The sequence below is a fragment of the Sordaria macrospora genome, chromosome 1 (genome assembly GCF_033870435.1).
Source record: "Sordaria macrospora chromosome 1, complete sequence".
Lineage (NCBI taxonomy): Eukaryota > Fungi > Ascomycota > Sordariomycetes > Sordariales > Sordariaceae > Sordaria > Sordaria macrospora.
Genome location: NC_089371.1, coordinates 4,689,786 through 4,710,328, shown reverse-complemented (window position 1 = coordinate 4,710,328; position 20,543 = coordinate 4,689,786). Strand labels below are relative to the sequence as shown.

At 52.8% G+C, this 20,543-nt stretch overlaps 7 protein-coding genes across 7 annotated transcripts; 2 read left to right on the top strand and 5 right to left on the bottom strand.

The window, feature by feature from the left end:
- Window positions 1-2,343: 2,343 nt before the first annotated feature.
- On the bottom strand, window positions 2,344-5,757 carry SMAC4_02967 (uncharacterized protein). Its single transcript, XM_003348425.2, has 3 exons — window positions 5,138-5,757; window positions 4,624-4,926; window positions 2,344-4,562 (listed from the first exon to the last, which is right to left on the bottom strand). Exons 1-3 carry the CDS (start codon window positions 5,193-5,195, stop codon window positions 2,962-2,964), a joined length of 1,962 nt encoding a protein of 653 aa, XP_003348473.2. The 5' UTR covers window positions 5,196-5,757; the 3' UTR covers window positions 2,344-2,961.
- Window positions 5,758-6,350: 593 nt separating this feature from the next.
- Window positions 6,351-7,429, top strand: SMAC4_02966 (uncharacterized protein). The gene is made up of 2 exons (XM_003348424.2): window positions 6,351-6,582; window positions 6,757-7,429. The coding sequence occupies exons 1-2, from the start codon at window positions 6,551-6,553 to the stop codon at window positions 7,040-7,042; spliced, it is 318 nt and encodes a 105-aa protein (XP_003348472.1). The 5' UTR covers window positions 6,351-6,550; the 3' UTR covers window positions 7,043-7,429.
- Window positions 7,430-7,456: 27 nt separating this feature from the next.
- Window positions 7,457-9,723, bottom strand: SMAC4_02965 (uncharacterized protein). Its single transcript, XM_003348423.3, has 2 exons — window positions 8,195-9,723; window positions 7,457-8,128 (listed from the first exon to the last, which is right to left on the bottom strand). Exons 1-2 carry the CDS (start codon window positions 9,316-9,318, stop codon window positions 7,549-7,551), a joined length of 1,704 nt encoding a protein of 567 aa, XP_003348471.2. The 5' UTR covers window positions 9,319-9,723; the 3' UTR covers window positions 7,457-7,548.
- A 358-nt stretch (window positions 9,724-10,081) lies between these two features.
- SMAC4_02964 (uncharacterized protein) lies at window positions 10,082-11,919 on the top strand (the record flags this gene model as incomplete). Its single annotated transcript, XM_003348422.2, has 1 exon — window positions 10,082-11,919. The coding sequence occupies exon 1, from the start codon at window positions 10,294-10,296 to the stop codon at window positions 11,917-11,919; it is 1,626 nt and encodes a 541-aa protein (XP_003348470.1). The 5' UTR covers window positions 10,082-10,293.
- Window positions 11,920-12,025: 106 nt separating this feature from the next.
- Window positions 12,026-15,555, bottom strand: SMAC4_02963 (uncharacterized protein; the record flags this gene model as incomplete). The annotated part of the gene is made up of 4 exons (XM_003348421.2): window positions 12,026-13,391; window positions 13,593-14,150; window positions 14,205-15,285; window positions 15,360-15,555. 4 exons carry the CDS (start codon window positions 15,553-15,555, stop codon window positions 12,245-12,247), a joined length of 2,982 nt encoding a protein of 993 aa, XP_003348469.1. The 3' UTR covers window positions 12,026-12,244.
- A 450-nt stretch (window positions 15,556-16,005) lies between these two features.
- On the bottom strand, window positions 16,006-18,047 carry SMAC4_02962 (uncharacterized protein). Its single transcript, XM_003348420.2, has 4 exons — window positions 17,869-18,047; window positions 17,339-17,776; window positions 16,607-17,270; window positions 16,006-16,542 (listed from the first exon to the last, which is right to left on the bottom strand). Exons 1-4 carry the CDS (start codon window positions 17,956-17,958, stop codon window positions 16,337-16,339), a joined length of 1,398 nt encoding a protein of 465 aa, XP_003348468.1. The 5' UTR covers window positions 17,959-18,047; the 3' UTR covers window positions 16,006-16,336.
- Window positions 18,048-18,118: 71 nt separating this feature from the next.
- On the bottom strand, window positions 18,119-20,247 carry SMAC4_02961 (uncharacterized protein). Its single transcript, XM_003348419.2, has 3 exons — window positions 19,699-20,247; window positions 19,185-19,529; window positions 18,119-19,111 (listed from the first exon to the last, which is right to left on the bottom strand). The coding sequence occupies exons 1-3, from the start codon at window positions 19,895-19,897 to the stop codon at window positions 18,981-18,983; spliced, it is 675 nt and encodes a 224-aa protein (XP_003348467.1). The 5' UTR covers window positions 19,898-20,247; the 3' UTR covers window positions 18,119-18,980.
- Between the last annotated feature and the right edge of the window lie 296 nt (window positions 20,248-20,543).

Sequence of the window (20,543 nt, the reverse complement as noted above, 5' to 3'; positions counted from 1 at the left end):
GATGTATGCTACTCATACGTAGTGTACCTGATGTAGTCTCCGAGCGAAGTAGACATCTATGGCGGGAATGAAATCCTTCCAAGTTGTTTACTACCTGTGTTAAACCCATCCCCTACGATATGAGTGAGAACGATCTCTGCCTTCTCTGCCTGCGTGTCCAAAGAAGGGCACCTCTAGGCAAACATGGTCCGGCTAACACTGTGCCGCTCATTACACTCGACTTACTTGCTTCTAGAGCAGCCTCTTGGGGATTTGGATACCTATATTTTTGGACAGTATGTTGCTTTGTGAATTTGGCTTGAAGCCTTCCAGAGTGGCATACGTCTGTCATGGTGTCTTTCTCCAACAAAGGCAGAGGACATCGTCTTTCGGTGGTAACACTCTAGTCAGAACTTACCTACCTAGGTGCACTAAGTTTGGATTTCGGTAGTCCATAGTACACTGTAGTGTATCAAAAGAATCTTCCTGGTAACAGTTGCGCAGTGTCTTTGTACCTCTATGCTTTGAAGCCTTGAGTAAAAGAATCAGTTTGTCAAGGACGTGGTCAAGACACCTAGGTAGTATACACCTATCCAGGATCAGACAACCTCTCTCAGATGAAGACAAGTACTACCTTGGGTAATTGTAGTTGCCTACCTCTAGGGACCAACCTCAACGCAAAAGCGAATACCTGCTTAGAGGTACCTAGAGCTGAAGATAGAACAAAATAAATCATATGTCTTCACCATGTCCCAACCCAGATGGAGAGGCACGCAACGCCTTCGTCAGGTCCACACCTCGGACGACCATTAATCCTTCAGACTGACCACTATCTCTGTACTGCACTGCAGAAAAATCTACTCCTAGACACACGGAGACTTGAAACCCTAGAGGTAAGGTAAGGACTCCGTTGACAACGCACAGCTAAAGTCGGACACTTGCCTATCACCACTGCATCAAAGGCGAAGCACCGCAAGAAGAAATCGCTGACCAGCAAACGGGTGAGAGAGTGAGGGATCAGCACTAGAGGTACCTGTACATGTGTTGAGGTTATCATGAGCCGATCATCCCAGCGGGTGTTGCATACCTCCCGTCTAGAGGTACCTCTAGAAGTAGGTGGTGTCAGTGGTTTGGTTCCGGCCTGGACGGACTTGCTGGCCGGGACTGAGTTGTGTGCCCCAAGGCTTAAGTTTTGTCAAGTCGTTGAGGGACCACGGTTCCGATTGTTGAACGGCCAGCGAGGAAGTCACAGCCATTCCTCCGCAAATACCACCTGGTTGCCGGACGGGCTGAAGCCGACTACCCGGTTTCTGAGGCAAAAACCACAACTGCAGGCCTCCTTGGTCGCCGCCAGTCAATCTGGCTTCCACAGCGGAAATATAAGGGCGGCGTCTTGGGCAGACGATGGGCATCTGCTGAAGCCTCAGTTCCTATAGCAGTCTGGTTTACTGGCCCAGATGACCTCCTCTTGGCCAGATGCCGTTCGCATTTTTCCGCTATGGTTCCATTGTTTGGGACGAAAGGGAAATGCCGTTTGGTTGCCGCACTGCACATTTTTGTGCTTCGACTACCCCTTTACCTCTAGAGGCTCCCAAACTAGCCAAGATGGTGCCTTTGGGGGATTTCCCGTTATGGGATATTCAAGATCCGCTCGTCTGAGATATTCATCAGGCATCATAACTGAAGTAAGGGAGAGATGTAAGCGAGGTGTAGAGGTACTTACCCCAGAGAATGCCGCCCATTTTGAGCTTGTAAAGAGCACCATCTGTGGAACTAAGGAGGAAGGAAACCTGAAGAAACGGAAGTCGCGATGCACTCACGGGGGCAGCTGAGCCGGACAGTCGGCCGTTAGGTGGATGGACTGGATGGACTGGACACTTAAAGGATCTGGATATCATGAGAAGGAAAGTTCTTGCCAACTCGGTAGAGGTTTCGGTTCAGGAATTTCATGAGGCTGCAGTGTTGAAGAGATCCGCGCTTGCTGAGCTGAGATGTGAACGGCATCTTGCTCCCGAACCTCACTATGTCATTGACTCATTTCATATCACCATCGCCGTGTTCAGTTGTCGGCTTAGCTTGGCGAGATCACTGTACTGTAGCTCTAGAGGTAGAGGCACCTTGCTAGAAAGCCACGAACTGAACTCGAAATATGGCGGCCTGAGTCGAAAGTTAGGAACTCACAACAGACTTCCGGCTGTGGGAGTGAGGACGCCCGGTGGAGGGGGACAACATATCCGGAGGCTGTACGAGGTTTCCTGGCCGGCCTGTACAGTAAGGGGGTAGTCTAGGTGCAATGCCGGACGACAGTGAACCTTACCTAGGTAACTTATGGTACTAGGTAGAGGTAAGAATCGGATTCAGGTTTCACTGGAAGCTGGAACTGCAACTGAAATGCTGTGATATTGTTCGATTGCCAGTCGTCTAACCGATCTGACCCTATCCATGACTCCGTACAGTAGTACTTGAACACAGGAACATCATCATCCATTGACGACGAACCGAAAGAGTAACCCAAATCCCATCGCGAGCCCACCAAAAGTCCAAATCTACAAAAGAAGTCGTGCCAGGATTTAACCGGCCTGAAAAAGAAGAATCCCTTATGCCTCTTCGCCCTCATTCCATGCTCATGCTCATGTCCATGCAACGTATATCGTATCCTCCACCACAACCCAAGTATGACCTTGCGATCCAGAAGAAAACGCATCAAAAGACAAAACCTGCTATGCCAGAGAGGTCGTCATGCGTGGAAATGGCCCATAAAGTGCTGATCATGCAAACGTGATGGCTAAGCCAAAGATGCGACAGCTCGCCCGCTAATGCTCCAAGCTTGCTTGCTGCCAATGAGAAACCCAACACAGAAACGTATGTTCCAAAGGGTATGCCTTTTTTGTATCCGAAAAGAATCTCAAGCGATTGAATCCGAGTGCTTGTCATAACTCATCAAGTGAAGTATGTAGAGTCTCTCGACCTATGAGGATGGGGTCACATCCCACTTATTTTTCGTACCGCCGATACAGCTGCTGGACTGGTTGTCGAGTTCCCTATACTCCCAACTCGTCCGCTTGTCTTTCGAACACCAGCTTCTCTGATGCTCCCAGGTGGATGGCGTTTCGCACTAGTGTTGCCTCGTACCTTGGTCAAAACTCCTGACGCGGAACTAGTGCGTGGAGCATGGTCGTGGGCCTTTATTCGTGATGCTGCAGTACCAATGTTCTCGATATCGTTCGATGCATCGTTATCCATAACTTGATAAACCGTCGTTTTCGTAGTAGCGGTTTGGTGGGTGACAGACCGTTCGGGGCGTTGTTCTGGTGAAGTAGGAGCGGCTGATTGTCTTCGCCGAGATCTTCGGAGATTCCATTCCTCTTCCGAATTCGGCCCTCTTGAGCTCTTTTGAACAGTAATCACCTCGGTTGTCACTTCTGCCATGACGGCAGGTTCTTCCTCCACAGTGGTCTGAATAGTTCCCCGGCCATATCCTTTCTGGCGATCTATTGCGCCCCGCTGCGTCTTCCTTGGCTGTCCCGGCGTAGGTGCAGGGAGATAATCCTCTTGTACACCAATATGATTGTCACGCGCCGAGTCCTGATCGATCTCGCCCAGCGGTGTTCGAATGGATCCTCTGTTAGAGGGTGTGGACACGCCGTTCTTGCTAGAGCTACGGCCAAGGCTTGTCTTTGACATGGCACGAATAGGGGTGCTCGGGTGCGCGGTTCCGTTGGCCTGCGCGGCCGCAGCCGCAGCCGCCATCTCTTTGCGCAGCCTCCGCTCAACGCGCTCTTCAATCCACCACTCCCGGAAGACGCCCTGGTTCAGATGCAGCCAGTGCTGCTGAGGTCCAACGACCATGCCGGGGCGCATGAAGCGCATGTAAGCAATGACCTCGTTTGCTGTAAAGCCATGTCGGTAGATCAAATAGGCACCAATTAGGCAGCCTGTACGGCCGAGACCAGCTTTGCAGTGAACAGCGATGCCCTTTTTCCTGGAGATGGTCTCGTGGGCCATGCGGATAAACTTCCGTACCGTCGAAAGGGTCGGGCAAGTTCCGTCCTCAAATATCATGTCGATGTGATTAATTCCTAGGGCTTCGAAGTAGGAGGGATTATAGAGCTGTGAGTTCAGCCTGACGACAAGACCGATGTTTCGCTCCGAGAAATGTCTAAGGACATTTTTGAAGGGCTGCGGCAGCGTAGGGTGAGCGTCGACAGCGCTGAGAGTCTTGGGTAGAAGCGACCACTGTTCGGTCCCCTCGGGTGTGGGAGCAACCGGGGTATGCTGAGGAGAGGCAAATGCCAGGAAGTTGGGTGTAATCCAGTTGAAGTCGCCGTGCTCAACCCTCTCAAACTTTTCATACTCGTCGAGATCGAATGTCTCCAACACGCAGCAGCCCTCTTCCTTGGCCTTCCAAACACCGTAAACCACATCCTGAACCGTGATGCCGTAGTCAGCCTGGCTGTAGCCGGCGTCTCTGAACGGCATAAGAGGGGGGTCGACCTGGGCGACCGGGGCAAGTGCCAGATGCGGAGGCCATGACTGGATCAAAACCATGTAGCAAGCCAGTAGACAAGAGGCATTGGCACGACCTGGAACAGCATTGGTCAGAGATCATTGTTTGTCTTGAGCAGGCGGACTGAGATAACCTACTGCGTGGGTCGGCCCTGCTCCAGAACACTACCGGTCTGTCTTTGTTCTCCTTGGCTCCAAGGATCTCGTGGAACTGCAGGGCAAAGCGGTAAAGGTGGCCGATGTGGAACGGGCCAAAATCGTGGTGGAAGGCATTGTACAGAAGAGTGTCGTCGACGGTGAAGTAGTATGGCTTCTTACGCTCCGCGACCTGGTCGACTGTTCGTTGAGAGCGCTTCCGCGGAGACCGTGGTTCGGGATCCGGGTAGGGAAACAAGGTATGCTCGGTAGGAGGTTCAGAGTAGGATGCAAGGTACAATCGGTCTGTGAAGGTTAGTATACTGTAAGGCAATTGCTGATAATGTAGAGAATATTCCGAGGTGCACATGTTGGGACGGTTACAGCTCCGTTGCGGGGCGGTGAACATGGGATGCGGGTGGATCATGAACATGGGGTTTCTGGACAAAGAAAAAACAAAAAAATCTGTAGTGTCGATTGAGGGGACAAGAAGGGCACGCTCATGCTTCACACGTACCGGGAATGTACTCAATGATTTGCCCCAGACTGCTGGAGTGTCTGGAGGAAGGAGCCATGGCGTCGTGGCCTGGGAGGCTCCAAGGCGCCTGTTTATATCGAAAGAGTGATCGTCGTTGCGACGGTGCGCGGGCGCATTAACCGGGATAGTGATGCTGTGTAATGAGCTGTTGGGAGGCGGGAGCGAAGACGTCGACCTTCAATTCAATAATATTTTGTCGCCCGGGTCTTTACTTTGGTCGCGTGGCCAAGATTGTGGTCGGATTGACGGGAGGAAGTTGAGGTCGAGATCGCAGATCGTTTCGCGAGCGATTGTGTGCCAACAAAGGAAACCAAGAAGCCAAGCTGGGCTAGGTATACTGACCGCGACGCAAGGGACTGTGTACTGCACTGCAGGTGCGGGGTGAGATGAAAGCGCCAAAAACAAGAACCGAAGCCTCCAAAGATGGACAAGACGACGCCGGCTGCGCAAATGCGAATCTTCAAGAACGAAAGCACCGGAGGCAGGAAGGGCTGAAGAAACAAAGGAGTGGGCAACTCGATGATGATGTGCGATGTGGGAGGAGGTCAGAGGAGGCCGGTGGGTATGATGCTGGTTGCGGAGAACAGGTTTTGTAGCAGGTAGTACGGCCTTACCGGTACCAAGAGCGGTGTTTTCGCTGGCAAGGTTGTATTGTCATTGGCAGGGACCCTGGGGAACTGGGGAACGAGCGAGACCTTCACCTCACCTTCCATGCAGAGACCGCCTCGAACTCGACACTCACAACTTGCCCGACCGCTGCCTGCGCCCTGGGCCAGCGAAGAATTCGGGGGGCTTGGTGTCTTCCAAAACAATTCACCGCCCAATAAGCGCGTCCAGAGCTCCATCTCACCCGCCGTTGTCCTGACAACCTTGGCTCTTGGCATTCGCAGTCGCGCCTGGGCCAGTAACATCACTTCTTTCCGACGGGAGATCCCCCCCCCAGTGCTCCACTTCCCAGCTGAGATAGGGAGGGAGGTGATGCCGAAGCTTGTCCTTTTCTGTAGAGCCGCCATGATGACTTTTGCGCCCAGCACACGGCACAACCGAATGTCGAACTCGCTTGTTCAGCCAGCCTGCCGCCTACGACCTTACGATAGCCGTAGACGACAGTAACCTCACTGCGAATTTGCCAGTGTGAGATACAGTTTGAGGTTAGTTCCTACAGAGTTGCCTACAAGGACCCTGTCATCAGTCATCACACAGCACAGGCACACTGCTGAAGAGCGCCTTTGCGACGCCGCGGCGGTTGGAATTCGACATTCGTCATCGGGTAGCGCTTACCACACAAACGCCCCCTGGCAACCGTTAAACGAGTGCCAGTTTGAAACCCCTTGGTTCAAGACAACATTTTTCTTGCAAGTGTTTACTACAGGGTTTTTAAAGACCGCAGCCATGGCAACCGACGACAACTTCCCCTGCTCGCTGTAGGTCATAATTTTAGCTTCTCTTCGTGCTGGTGTTGCATTCCTTGTTTTCACACATGTTGTTGTTCACCTCGTTTGTTTTCACCCTTCCTCTTGGCATGAGATTCTCATTTCACTCAAACCCTGCATTTCTTCTTTTGAGATAAGTTGGCACTAACATAACAACCGCGAAAGAACACTTCAAGTGCCCTTCCCTGATGCCCGGTTAGCTTCTGTTGCTCTCCAAGCCTTGAGGGTAGACAAGGAGCTCTCCGGCCTCGTTAAGCGGGAGCTTTCGACCGTTGCGTCCCCTAGCAGCGAAGATGCTGGGCAGACGGTCCTGCAAGTCGACTACAAGGCGACCACAAACCGCATGCTGCGCGTCGCCGTGAACTCGTTCATGGACAGCCTGGCGTTGGTGTTGGAGGTGCAGGAGGAGATGGATGTGGACCTCATCGAGTCCGAGAAGGCCAACAACTGAGGCCTGGTGTCTCGAGATTTTTGTGGGCTTTGGCTTTTATTCCTGCAACAGCAAAACCAGCTCGGCCAATCATCTGAGGCAGCAGAGGGCCAGGAGGGCTACATACGTGCCGATACTGAGTAGTCAGCAGGTGGTAGCAACAGTGTGGTTGATCGCTACATGTACGCATGTCGACCTCCTCAGGTACGAGGAATCCCTAAAGCGGATTGTTGGTACCAGGCACTTAGGCCTGCTTTCCACTAAGTCTTTACCTTTGGGATCAGATGACAGCTACATTTGCCTTGAATAGGCGCATCAACTATTCATAGACGGGCAGGTAACGATGGGAATCAATAGCGGTCATCCAAGCAACGCAATAAAGCCCCAAAGGCATATTTGTCTCCGCACTCGAATCCCGAACAGCGTCGCGAACCATGGATCAAGAGTTGAAAGGGGTATCTGGTTTCGGCTATGCTCTTACTTCCCTCGAAATAGTGGTCAGTTGATGATCGGCCCCGAGCGAGAGGCTAAAGGCGTTCTTCCCCCACAGCTTCGTCGGAATCAGTTCCTCTGCCATCACCATGGCCATTTGTCCCATCGATACCATTCGGCTTCTCGAGTGTTCGCCGGCGGTTGTCCTTTTCCTTTATCCTCCGCACATTCTTGTAAACCTTGATGGTGCAATCCTGCCCAGCACTCACCATAGTGTCGCCATTCACATCTACCCAGAAACACACCCCCTCATGAGCCTTCTCGATGCGCTGTACGATTTGCTTGGTGACCACATCCCACATCACGATATCTCCGTCCTCACTTGCCGACACAACAAACGGCTTCCCCCTATTGCCGTGTCGGTAGTCGTCCTGTGTATTCTTGTTGTCGGTCACCACGCCAAAACCTCCGCCTATAGAGAACCCGCTGTTTTTATGGCCCTGGTATGTCTTTTTGACGGTTCCTGACACGTAGTCCCAAAGTCGGATGCTATTATCGAGGTTAAAGGCTAGTACGAAGCGGCCGTTCGGGCTGAAGCAAACATTGGTGACGGCGGGGTTGTCCTCGTGGACGAGCGTTCGGAGACATTGGCCGGTGGAGGTGTCCCATATTCGACTATGAAAGTCCAAGTATTAGCGAGTGTAAACCCTGGAGGGGAATCTTGTGCAGTGCGAGACGTACATGAGCCCATCCGTTGAACAGCTGACGACCAGCGTCCCGTCGCAGCAGAAGCCGATCCCGCTCACTGGGTCACTGTGAGCGGGCAAGCTTCGCATCAACCGACCAGCTCGCACATCCCACAGGAATACGGCCTCATCATAACTCCCGCTGGCCAGAATGTTCCCTTTTGGCGAGAAGGCGAGGCAGTAAACGTAGTTGTGATGTCCAAGTAAAGGACCCATTCCCGTTCTACCGCCGCGTGCTGTCCTAGCAAGCTGGCCGCTGCCCCTGATGTACTCTCGTGGGCCCTGGCCGCGATTCGATTCGTCCCCACAAGCGTGAGCGGGACTAGCAGTCACCCGGTCCCAGAGACGGATGGCCTTGTCGTCTGAGCCGGTGGCCAGAGTGTTGCTGTCCGGTGCCCATGCCAGGCATGAGACGCCTGCCATGTGGCCTATAAGAGTGTCGAGGTTTTCGCCCGTCTTAGCATCCCAAATCTTGACGCTCCCGTCGGCGGAAGCGGAGGCGATCCATTTTCCGTCTGGTGATATTCGGACCTGGCTGATGGCAGCGATATGGCCGCTTAGCTGTAGGCGGGGTCGGTAGTTCGGTCGAAGGCTCTGGGCATGTGACTTGAAAGGCCGGCGATCTCGAAAGCGAGAGGGCGATACGGAACGGGAGCGGTCGCGTGTCGAGCTTGTTCGAGAGCGTGACCGGGAGCGCGATCGAGAGGGAGGGGATCGGGATCGGGTTGGAGAGCGTGAGTAGGAGCGACTCCTCGAGCGCGACGAGGATCTGGATCGCGACCTGGATGATGACCTGGAGCGGTATCGTCGTTGTTGATCATCTTCGTCAGAACGGGGACTGATGCTTCTGGTTCCGCTTCTTCCATTTGGGCTTCTGCTTCTACTTGCGCTCGCATCCCTGGCCCTGTTTGGGCTTGTAGGGAGACGGTCGCGGCGCGCTAGCGGCCTATGGGCAGGAGATCGACCTTCGTCTGCTGTTGTGTCTTCGTCGCGGTTCATGTCTTCGGCAGGTGAACTATATCGCGGCATTGAACTGGCGTCGTCGTCGGGTAGTCTGCGGCGTTTGGGGTGAGGTGGCTCAGCAGCTGTGCCTTCTGGGGAAGCCCGGGTTCTGGGCATGTCGAGGGGAAGCTTTGCTCAGGAAGATGCTGTCCTCTCTTGGGGCGCAAAGACGCGGATATAGCTTGAGGATTTTGCACCAAGGAATATCGATAGATGGTGTGAGCCTGAGCGCAAGTAGACGTCAAGGTAATGGTAGAGGATAAGGATTAGGAGTGTAAATTCGCTGGTCGGGTTCCGGTTTGCGTCAGTCGAAGAGCGGAAGAAAGTTCACAAAGTGCATGCGCGCGCACGGCAAGGTCCCCTGCCCGACTTTTGGAGTACAGGGGCGTGGGGCAGGCACAAGTTGTCATCAGGGGAGTCTTATGTGTACATACGAAGCAGGACCAACGACGCTTCTCCCTAAAGCCCTTTGTTGGCCAAAGCATAACCAACGAAGAGCCAAGGGATTCACCATAATTCAACGAGATGAATATCTTTCTTTGCAGAGTTCCGGAGCTAGAGGCGTTATTCCTTTACGTCGTCTGTCCTAAACTCCATCAGAAGTCTGGACTCTTGCAACCTTCTACGCGTGTGTCTGTACTAGAGGTACCAAAGTACTTTGAACCTGCGGGCATAGAATAAGCCGCTCCAACTGGTCAATCCGTCCGCTCGAGTCTCGTTGACGTCCCGTCTTGGAGATCTTGAGATTTGTGGAGAGCCTCCACACCATTCAGCTGGGCGGAAAGCCAAACCTAGAATGGTTTAGATCGTCAGGCATGCTCAAGGATCGAAGGATAACCGCCCACGCCGCCCTCAGCCGCCGTGACCGTAACTTGGAAGACGAGTTCAACTGGATGTTTTGAGAAACCAGTTGAACCGATTATCCCAGAGCCTTTCTGGTCTTTCACTCACTCATACCGCTGCATCCGTGTCGGCGCACCATGAACTTGCGGCTTCTAATCTCACACCTCATCTGACATCTCGTCTGAACAGCCTAACCAGGTCCGACGACTCTGCTCTTCAACATTCACCTCATTCGACCTCTCAGTCACGATGGCTGACTTACCCACCGAGATAAATATCGTGACGCTCAACTGCTGGGGTCTAAAGTACATCTCCAAGCTTCGCCGCGAGCGTCTCTTAGAAATCGGCCGCCAGCTCGCCATTGCCGACCCGCAGCCGCAAATCGTCGCGCTCCAGGAGTGTTTCTGCCACGAGGACTACCTGACCATCCGGCGCGAAACCCGTTACATCCTTCCCTATGGCAAGTTCTACTTTGCCGGTGCCTTCGGCGGGGGTCTAGCCATCCTGTCCAAGTGGCCGATCGAGGAGAGTACCATGTTCCGGTACCCGTTAAACGGACGACCGACGGCCTTCTGGCGCGGTGACTGGTACGTCGGAAAAGGAATTGCCTGTGCAAAGATCCGGTACGGCTCGGGGCCGAAACACATCATTGAAGTGTTCAACACTCACACTCACGCCCCTTATGAATCTGGAACGCCTAAGGACTCTTACGTATGCCACCGCACCGCTCAATCCTGGGAGATGTCCAAACTCCTCCGTGGCGCCGCGGAACGGGGCCACCTCGTCCTCGGCCTGGGCGACTTCAACATGCTGCCCATGTCCCTCGAGCACCACATCGTTACCGCTCACGCGCCCGTGCATGATGTCTGGCGTGTTCTGCATCCCGACAGTTCTGTCGGCCCAGCCCATCACCCCCCGGAAAAGGCTCGAAACGTCCCCGTCCCCACGGCCCAGGAGAACATTCTCAAGAACTGCGCCACCTCGGACGGACCCTTCAATACGTGGCGCTGGCTACCCAAGCATCAAAAGAAGCTAGGCATCGGCAAGCCCGTGGTGACTGTCGACCCGAGTACGCCGGACCTTCGCGGGAAGCGGCTGGATTACATCTTTGCTGGAACGGGCGATGTGGCGGCTAACGGCGGGGGCTGGGTGGTCAAGCGCGCGGCGGTCGGGATGATGATGCGGCATCCGGAGCTGGGGTGCTCGTTGAGCGATCACTTTGCTGTAGAGGCGACGTTGAAGTTCGTTCCTTTGAAGCAGCAGCAGCACCATAATAGCAACAACAACAACAACAACAGCCCTTTCAGCGACACGCATCAAACCGTCGTCAAACCAACCACCACTGTTCTCAACGACGCTGACAACCACCTGATTCAAACGGGCACCTATCTCCACGAAGCATCATCTCAAGGCACCAGTATTGCCGAGGCTGACACCAATGTCGACGCCGACGACAGCCTCTCCTACACAAAACAGCTCGCCGCTTTCAACTCCCCACCACCTCGCCTACCACCCAGCAGTTACGACCAAATACTCAGTTTGATCCACAAGTATGTAGCCCGCGAGGAGTCGCAGCTCAGATGGCGAGCATACCACTTCTTTGCGTGGCTTGGGGTTTCGGTTGGGTGCCTCGTGGCTGTGTGGTTCGTTCCGCGCAATTTTGTTGCTTTTATCCTCATGCTCGTCAGCACCCTGGGCTTGGTGGGAGGTACGTTGGATGGGCTTATGTCGCTCCTGTTCTTCAGAAGTGAGTTGCGGGCGCTGAAGGAGTACGAGTTTGAGATTTTGACGGCCAAGGCGCTGGCGGAGGGCAAGACACCTGTCGTACAACATGCTGGTACGGAGGAAGATGGTGATGACAGCAAGCAGTGGTGACGGTTTCTGAGCCGGCGTGGCAATACTGGCTACCGTCAACTTCCGATGGACGAGTTTTGAGCTTCATTGAACGTCAGTCACTAGGGGAGCAAAAAGCAAGCGGCTCCCAGCAAACAAGTTACAATAACTCCTAATGCTAATACTCTCTATTTCTATTTATCCGTCCTCGCACGCCTATCGGATACTCAGCTATGCAGTGTTACTCAAAAGCGAAAACTAACCATGGCGTCTAATACTGCCGTCCATCAACTCAAACTCTCATCCTTTTCCCAAGCTTGCCCTTCCTCGGGCTTGCTCAGCCTTCTTGAATGAACCATCATCCAAACTAGAGCCAGCTCAGCCTTCCCTTGCGCAGACTCTTTACAGCAGCCTCGCGATCCTCCTCCCATTCACAGCCAGCATGATTCGCGTACACACTTTCAGCATAGCCGGCATAACCACCGCTACTGCCAAACCCAACACCGTCAGCATTGATTGTCCCATCTTGCCCCCTGAGGTTCCCATCGCTCACAAAGGAACCAACGTTGGGCCAAATCCGTTCCAAGCCCTGTCTCACCGCTCCGTTACTGTCATGGTTCATTCGTCGCCAAGTGTAGCCTAAAAAGGCGGTCCTCTTCCTCACATCCATCACCACTGCCTTGGTGTTCTTGTCCCTCAACAGCTTGTCCCTAGGCCTCTTTCGGTCTTTTTTTCCATAGACCCGCACAAACTGTTTCAACATCTCCCGCTCTTCCGACGCCAGATCAAGGAACTTCTCATCAATCTGCGAATCAAGATTGTGTAGGCGATTTCTGTCATACGGAGTTGCAATGGCAGTCAATGCCCACTTTTGAACATCACGTTTGAAGCCTTGAAGAGCTTGCTTAGCCACCGACCTGATTTTGTCTTTGCCATTGGGTGGACGGCTGCCTAAGCTAAGATCTTTGAGAGACCCAAGCATAGAGGGCGTGGTTGGACTGACCGGGCTTGAACTTCCGTGTGGGTCTGAGGCGATTGGAGAGCTAAAAGATGTCGGTGAGGGTTCCTCCGGCTCCGATTCCTCACTGCTGTCGCTCCAGTCACTGATGGGATCCTCATCGTCGAAATAGTGAGTATCATCCGGGCCTCGTAGATGTGGTACATAAGGGGGATCAATCTCATGCAGCCTATCCCAAGGAACTCCCCTGAACCATTTGTGCGCCTTGATGTCCTCAGCATCGTAAGGGAACACGTAACGGCCGGCAAAATCTCGTGGGACTGCCAAATCAGGCTGTTGTTTCCGGCGATGGCCATAAGAACTAGTCCCTAAGCTGGGTCCTCCTGTGGTTCCCGACGGGTTTGGTTGGGCAGTCATGGACACGTTGATGAGATCTTTGAAGCGATAACGTTTAGAGCAAAGCCTGTTCTCTTTGTCGTCTATAAGCGACGTGATCAGTTGCTGGCACCGAGCAGAGACAGCAGGTTGGCGTGGAAAATGGAATGTCTCCTTGTATCTCTTTTCGCGTGACCTGTGGTTAGCAATTGCATCTGTGACAGGCTTGGGTGCCTGTAGGGAGATCAGGTATCGCGAGTAACTTACAAGAATGTTCTGCTTCGTCATATGTCTACCGGCATCAGAGATAAATGGCGTACGACCATAGAGGCATTCAAAAAGAATAACGCCGATACTCCACTAGTCACACCGAGCATCGTACTTCTTCCCTTCGATGACTTCAGGCGCCATATACTGGCTAGTGCCGATAACACTCACTGCAGAAGTGCGGTTGCCGCATCGATTACGCCAGCTCAGGAGGGTCTCGCCGTCCTCCGTAATCTTTTTCTCGTGCTTGTCGATACCCGTCATAATACCGCTTGCCCACTTCATTGTGGCCTGCAGACTGCGACCTTCGGCCTTGTCTTGATCATCGCCCTCGAGGTGGATGCCCAATTTGTTGAGCAAGCTATATCGGTGACTGTTGAAGTACGCGGCGTCGTGCGACCAGTGGCCGTCGAACGCCAGACCGAAATCACTGATCTTCAGGTGGCCTGAGGCAGAGATAAGAAAGTTGTCCGGCTTGATATCTCGATGAATGATCTTGAGCGCATGTGCCGCCTCAACACATAGTATCATTTCGGCAATGTAAAATCGTGCTACAGACTCGTGTAGGATGTTCTCCCGAATCAGGAGTCCGAGGAAATCGCCACCCGGCATATACTCCATGACGAGATAAAGATTGGAAGTGTCCTGGAAGCTCGCGATGAGTGGTATGATCCTACGATCTAGTCAGTATCGTTTGTAAGCTGAGGGTGCTACTTGAAGCACGTACCACTTTGAGCCTTCAGATGCAACCAGAAAGTCCCTCTCGGCTCTCAGATGACCCTCTTGGCTAGTACGAAGCATGTCTGACTTCCGGATAACCTTCATGGCGTACACCTGCTTGCTGCTAGCTTCGGACCAACCATCAGAGCGGCCACTGGGGTCTTCCTCACGGTACTGGGATTTTTCCCGAACAAGTCGTACCACTCCAAAGCTGCCTTTACCGAGAATCTTCAAGACATCCCAATCATTCTCAAGGCTGGCTTCAGGGGCACCTCGTTGCGCCATCAGTGCAACGGTACTGCGGGCTTTCAGTACGCGACTCTTGCGTAGATGCTCGCTTTCTCGACGAAAAAAATCCGCCCGCACAGCTTTTACCTCTGAAGGGCTGACGTTGCCATCCAAAGCACCGCAATTGATGAGATGGGTCTCAAGCAACTGAAGACGAATAGACCGCGCACTGGGCCCAGGAGTCAACAGCTCGTCAAAGTAGGTCTCAAGGTAAATCTTGGCCGCGGCTGCCCGCTCAACAGTCAGTACGCTAGGAGACGCCTGGTCGAGAGCAGTTTCTTGGATCGTCGTGAGATTGGTCTCGGGGCTGGAGGGCGTAGTGACACCACGCCGGTTGGCATGTGCAGAATTTAGAGCAGGTAACTGATGACGTTGAAGATGCTTCTTTTCAGATGTTCTCGTACAAGAACTTTTATAGTGAGCATTGTTGGGGGGTGATGGATAAAATCTGGAGTCCAAGGAACTTTGGGCCGTTGAGTAATCGGGAGACATGCTCGGGTTGCTGTTATTATTTGTTGGACTGCTCTTGCTGGACTCAGTGTCCATGTCTCCCGTGGTCGGTGTTACCGACGGGAACTGAGAAAACTGTAGCAGAGTGGTCTTGCTGTCGTCTGATGGTTGGAATGCGTGACCTATTGGGATTCGTCCCTTCGATTGTTTCCGGTGAATGATTGTCGGTTCTGCTACTGCACGAAAAAATGCTCCGGACATTTTGCCTATGCGTCGTGAGAGGGTCGTCGCCCTGTGTCTTGATAGTTCGGGGATCAACGACTTGGTGTCGTTAATGGAGACCGAATTTTCTGTTCAAACCCGTGTCAGTATTTTTTCTGCTCGGAACAAAGAGGTAGTATGGACGCATTCCTATTCAACTTACCGTTGTGGGTGAGTGCTTTGACAACCAGACCAAGCCTTGACCTCTGCCAGTGAAACCTCGATGGGCGAGGGACACCTTGTTCGGGTGAAGATAGAGCAACAGACCAACTATCCGAGCAGTCGCCAGGCCTAGTGGGATGGTAAACCGGGACGGTGGTGTCCAGATGACTTGATGTCAGAGAAGAGCTCCTCTTCATGTCGGTTACTCGGTCCTGTCCATTGAATGGTAGGAACCGTTACGGCGTGTAACTTGGTCAATGGTATGCGCAAGGCCGAGTTTGGCGAAAGTCGAAAGCCGCGGCGGCTTTGATAATGGTAATGAAAGATAAGATGATTATACCGAGTGAGAGATGGAAGCAGAACGGGGGATGATGGAAAAGATGCGGATGGACTTGTCTTAGTCGAAGGATTACTGCAAGGTGCAGCAGAAGAAAATGAGTTAGGGCAGCACAAAAGGCATCCTGATCACTTGTTAGTTGCGCCTCCCGGCTCCAAACCAACAACACTTACCTCTTAATGTACGAAACCTCATGGCAGGTGCGATCACGAATCCTGAAAGAACCATATCGTTCGTAGCTGACCGTCACTCCCCTTCCTGGATATTAGTCATCGTACGTCACTGATGAGCGCTTTCCTCGACTGTGACCTTCAAACATGCAAGGAGGGTTGTGACCCGATGGTAGGTATCATAGAAATGTGCTTCTTTGCAATTGAAAGACGCAGTATAAGAGTATCTCGTGCCCCTTGAACGATGTACAACCCAAAGTACAGAAAGAAATCCAGACCCGAAACTTTTGACATTATGCTGCTGAAATGACGTTCCCACTTCCTTGACCAACCCAATATGAGCGCAAGGGAAATATGTGCTGACGAAAGAAAATCTGCGACTTGCTAGCCATAGATTACATGGAGTTGTGACTGACAACCTTTATGTGATTTCAATGGTAGGCCAATCCTTTGAACATCTCGCTTCGAAATTTACTTGATCTCGAGGAGCTTGACGTCGAAGATCAAGGTGCTGTTGGGGGGGATGCCGGGAAGGGCGCGGCTGCCGTAGGCGTGGTGGGCAGGGATGGTGAGGCGACGCTCGCCACCGACAGCCATGCCGGCAACACCGATGTCCCAGCCCTTGATGACCTCACCCTTGCCGAGCTTGAAGGAGAACGGGGCACCCTTCTTGTTAGCTGTATCAAAACGTTAGTCTCTGGTCAAAACTGTGAGAGTGAGGAGGCGGAAAGTGAGACTTACAATCGAAGACCTTGCCGTTCTGGAGCTTTCCGATGTAGCGCATGCCGACACGGTCGCCGTTCTTGGCAGTACGGCCGGTACCAACCTTCCTGTCGTCGATGGTGACGCCCTGGACGACCTTGACGGTGGAGACGGGCTTCTTGTTCTCAAGCTTGTCCTTGGCAGGGCCAGTAGGACCCTGCTCGAGGTTCTTGGCGAACTGGACCTTCTTGTCGGACTTGGTCTCCTTCTTGGCCTCCTCCTTCTTAGGCTCCTCCTTCTTGGCCTCCTCAACCTTCTGCTTCTTCTGCTGCTTCTTGCTGAGCTTCTTGTCATCCTTGGAGATCATGGCATCAAGATCCTCCTCGGCGGCACGCTTCTTGCCCTTCTTGCTGGTGTCGATAAGCTTGGGAGCCTCCTCATCTTCCGAGGTGATCTCCTTGACACGGGGGGTGCCGTCAAGCTCGTCGAGCTCGTCGCTCATGTCATCGGAATCGTCATCCTCGCCGCCAAGGGGGAAGTCGTAATCCTCGTCGTCGGACTCATCCTCATCATCCTCGCTGTCCTCGTCGTCATCCTCGGGGACAACGAAGTTACCGGTGAGGTAGACAGAGTGCGTACCCTGGACGCAGAAGAAGACCTTCTCGCCCTCGCCGATGGTGATGTTAATGGGCTGCTGGTAGTTCTATAGTTTGAAAATCAGGTTAGCTCTGAGTTCAAATATGCGGTTACCGAGGGGAAGGGGTTTCTTACGCGCTCAGTGTCGAGAGTGCAGACAACGTAGTCCTCGAGCTGGAGGTCATCCTCGCCGCAGCAGTCGCTCTCCTCATCGCTCTCCTCCTCGTCGGACTCCTCGGCCTTGGCCTTACCCTTGCCCTTCTTGGGCTTGACGTCCTCCATCTCCTCATCAGACTCCTCCTGGGTAGCAGCCATAAGCTTCTTGATGGCAGCCTCCTGCTTGGCCTTCTTGGACTTGGAGGGATCGCTGGGGCCACCGTTGGCCTCATCGTCGGAGTCACCGCCGCCAAGGAGAGACTGGAGGTACTCGTCCTCCTCCTCGTCATCATCGTCGTGGTCGTGGCCAGTAGCCTTGATGATCTTCAGGGTCGAGCGGGGGAGAGCGGGGACGTTGCCCTGGCCGTTGGCCTCAGGAGCCTTGGTAGGATCGAGGGCAGCCATGGTGATGTGAATCTGGAATCCATAAGAGTTAGATCAGTGCAATCCATTGGAGCGCCATTGGCAGCGAACAAGAGAGTTGAGCAACTCAAGAAGTGTGGACTTACGATAGCAGGGAACTCGGAGGCGGCGGGAATGAGGATCTCGCCAGGAGGAACCTCCAAGCCAAAGACGGCGACGGGCATAAGGGGAGCCATTGTGAAGATTTGGGTGGTGCTTTGCGCCGGGTATCAAAAAGTCTAGTTGTTGAAGAAAATGAAAGGGACAGAAACTCGAAGTCGTCGTCGAAGGAAACCGTTCTAAAAATTTGGAAAAAAAAAAAAAAAAAAATGGATAGGCTTGATAGAAAAAGTTTGAAGAAAGGATGCGATGGTTGGACTTGGGAAAGGCAGAGAATGCGATCGAGGGCGAGGGCGGTCGGCAGAAAAAGTTCAGGCGAACTGCACCTTTGGATCCAGAAAAATTTCGAGGCACCCCACCGCCCGTACCGTCTGTTAGCGATAAGCCTTCCTTATCGGATCACAGCCACCTTCCCCAGGCTAGGCTAAGCAGGGGTTAATCGGCCAATGCAGGCCAGTCCGCTAACAAAAGCGGGGAACAGTTGGACAAGCTCCGCGCTAACGTCGTGCAGACCCTGACGTGCCTGGAGCTGGCATGGAAACCTTGCAACAACGGGAACTTCAAGATTGCAACCCGTTATCACCCACTCCCAACTCAAGGCTCAATGCTAGCCGTTGCAGGACTGTGAGCTCTTTGCATTTGCATTATTGGGAGCCGTCAGAGCAAAGGGCAACAGACGCGAGACATAAGAATCAACATGATGCGTCACGGACGCTTCTTTGGAGTCTCCCGGCGTCACCAACTCTCATCATTCTCTCTTGGTTCACTCCACTTCGACCATCAATATGGATTCCTTGTGAGACCGGGTCCACCAACGACAGCATCACAAAACACAAGAGTCTGCTATGGAAGCAAGTGGCAGCATGTCAAAACAATCAAAGGCAAAGATGTTAGAAACTAAATCGAAACCCCTGGCAGAATAGCCTTAACTCCTCGACTGACTACATATCATCCCAGCCTTGAGCCTCCCAAGTCCTCCAGTCGAGCCTCTTCTCGTTTCAAACCCCTTCTCTTGCCCCAATCCCCATAAAAGTCGTCTTGATAACCCAGCCTTCCACATTCACCCCAACAAGAACTCACATAGTCTCAAGAGACAATCTTACTCCTCGTACCCCTGCGGTCTCTCATCCACCTCAACGAACTTCAATCCCAACTCAGCCACGGGACCCGGAAAGTGACGGCTCTGCCTTGTGTAAGCCGCAACGAGATCATTGCCGTTCGTTACGCCTCCTATCGTCTCATCAGTTACTATAGTCCGATGTGTTCTGGGGAAAAGACACGACGGAAAGGGTAAAAAACAAACCACTAGACCACAAATTCCCATCTCCCACCCACCTCAACTCCTCCCCAACCCAAATCACCTCCTGGCCCCCAAACCTAGTGCGGAGATCTCCCTGCAGCCCTCTGGGTCCGCAGGCCTTCTTGCCTTTGAGGATCCCTGCCGCACCGCAGAGGTAGATGCCCGAGCAGACGCTTAGGATGTCTGTCTTTTTGGTGTTGTTGGCATGTCCAGCTAGCCACGACAAAGCGGCCGGGTCCTCTTGGAGGTTGATCTTGGGATCCGGTCCCGGAACCAGGACGATATCGAGTTTCCCCGGAGCAACTTGAGGGTCGGAGTAGTGGTGGGTGCAGAGGATGGACATGCTGGCTGTGAGAGGGATTGGTTGGTTGGGTCGGACTTTGCCGATGTCTAAACCGACCGGTCGGTAGTCGTTCAGTCTACGTTACTTCATCTAACGGCAGATCATCGCGTGGAAGACAGGACACCACCACTGGACATGGAACTTAAAAATAAAAAAAATAAAAACTAAACTCACAGAATATCTCAACACTACGCGCCAACTCAAAGATAGCCGGGGGCACCATAGCCTCCCCTACCAAGGCAAAGTACTCTTTGCTCATGGAGGCAAAGATGTCGATGCATGCTGCGTCGAGCAGCTGGGCGGGGTATGGAATGAAGACGCCTATGCGCACCACCTTATGGTTGCTGCTAGCGGTGGAAGAGTTGGTGGCCATCTTGCTGGAGTGGGTTTAAAACGTTGCGTGCGAGTGAGTGTTCCTTGTAGATTGATTTGTGTTGCGGTTTGTGTCGAGTTGAGTTCTCTATGTGATGATCACAACTGGTCATGACTGGACTTGTCATGTGTTTTATATCCGACGCCACCTTATGGTGCTCTTTCGAATCACTCACTGCCTCTATCTTTGGCCAAGCATGCGTACTACCAGCTATCGTGCCAATCTTCTTTACAGAGCATACTCTCCCCGAGTCAGTACGGCACTTAGAACCATTGGACATGGTTTAGAATTTAAATGCACCTATATTGTATTCACCTTCGTCAGTCCAAGGTCTTAGCAATGAGAGAATCCCGATCAGCCATTGGATGACTTATTTCGCAGCTTCCGAGTGCTCTCGGAATTCAAAACTTTGTATGGGCCGAGTCAGCTCGGATGTGACAAACATTGGCAGAGAAACTTGCTCATCTCCGAGATTTTGTGTATCATCGGTTGCTGCCAAATGTCATGCGAAGTGAATGTCCATTGGCGATACAAGACTTCTTCGTTTTGTCAACACCACATGACCCTCTTGTTAGTATGAGTGTACGTACATACTGAGTTTCCGACTCTTAATCACATTGAGAGGTTCGACAGTATAACAGTCATT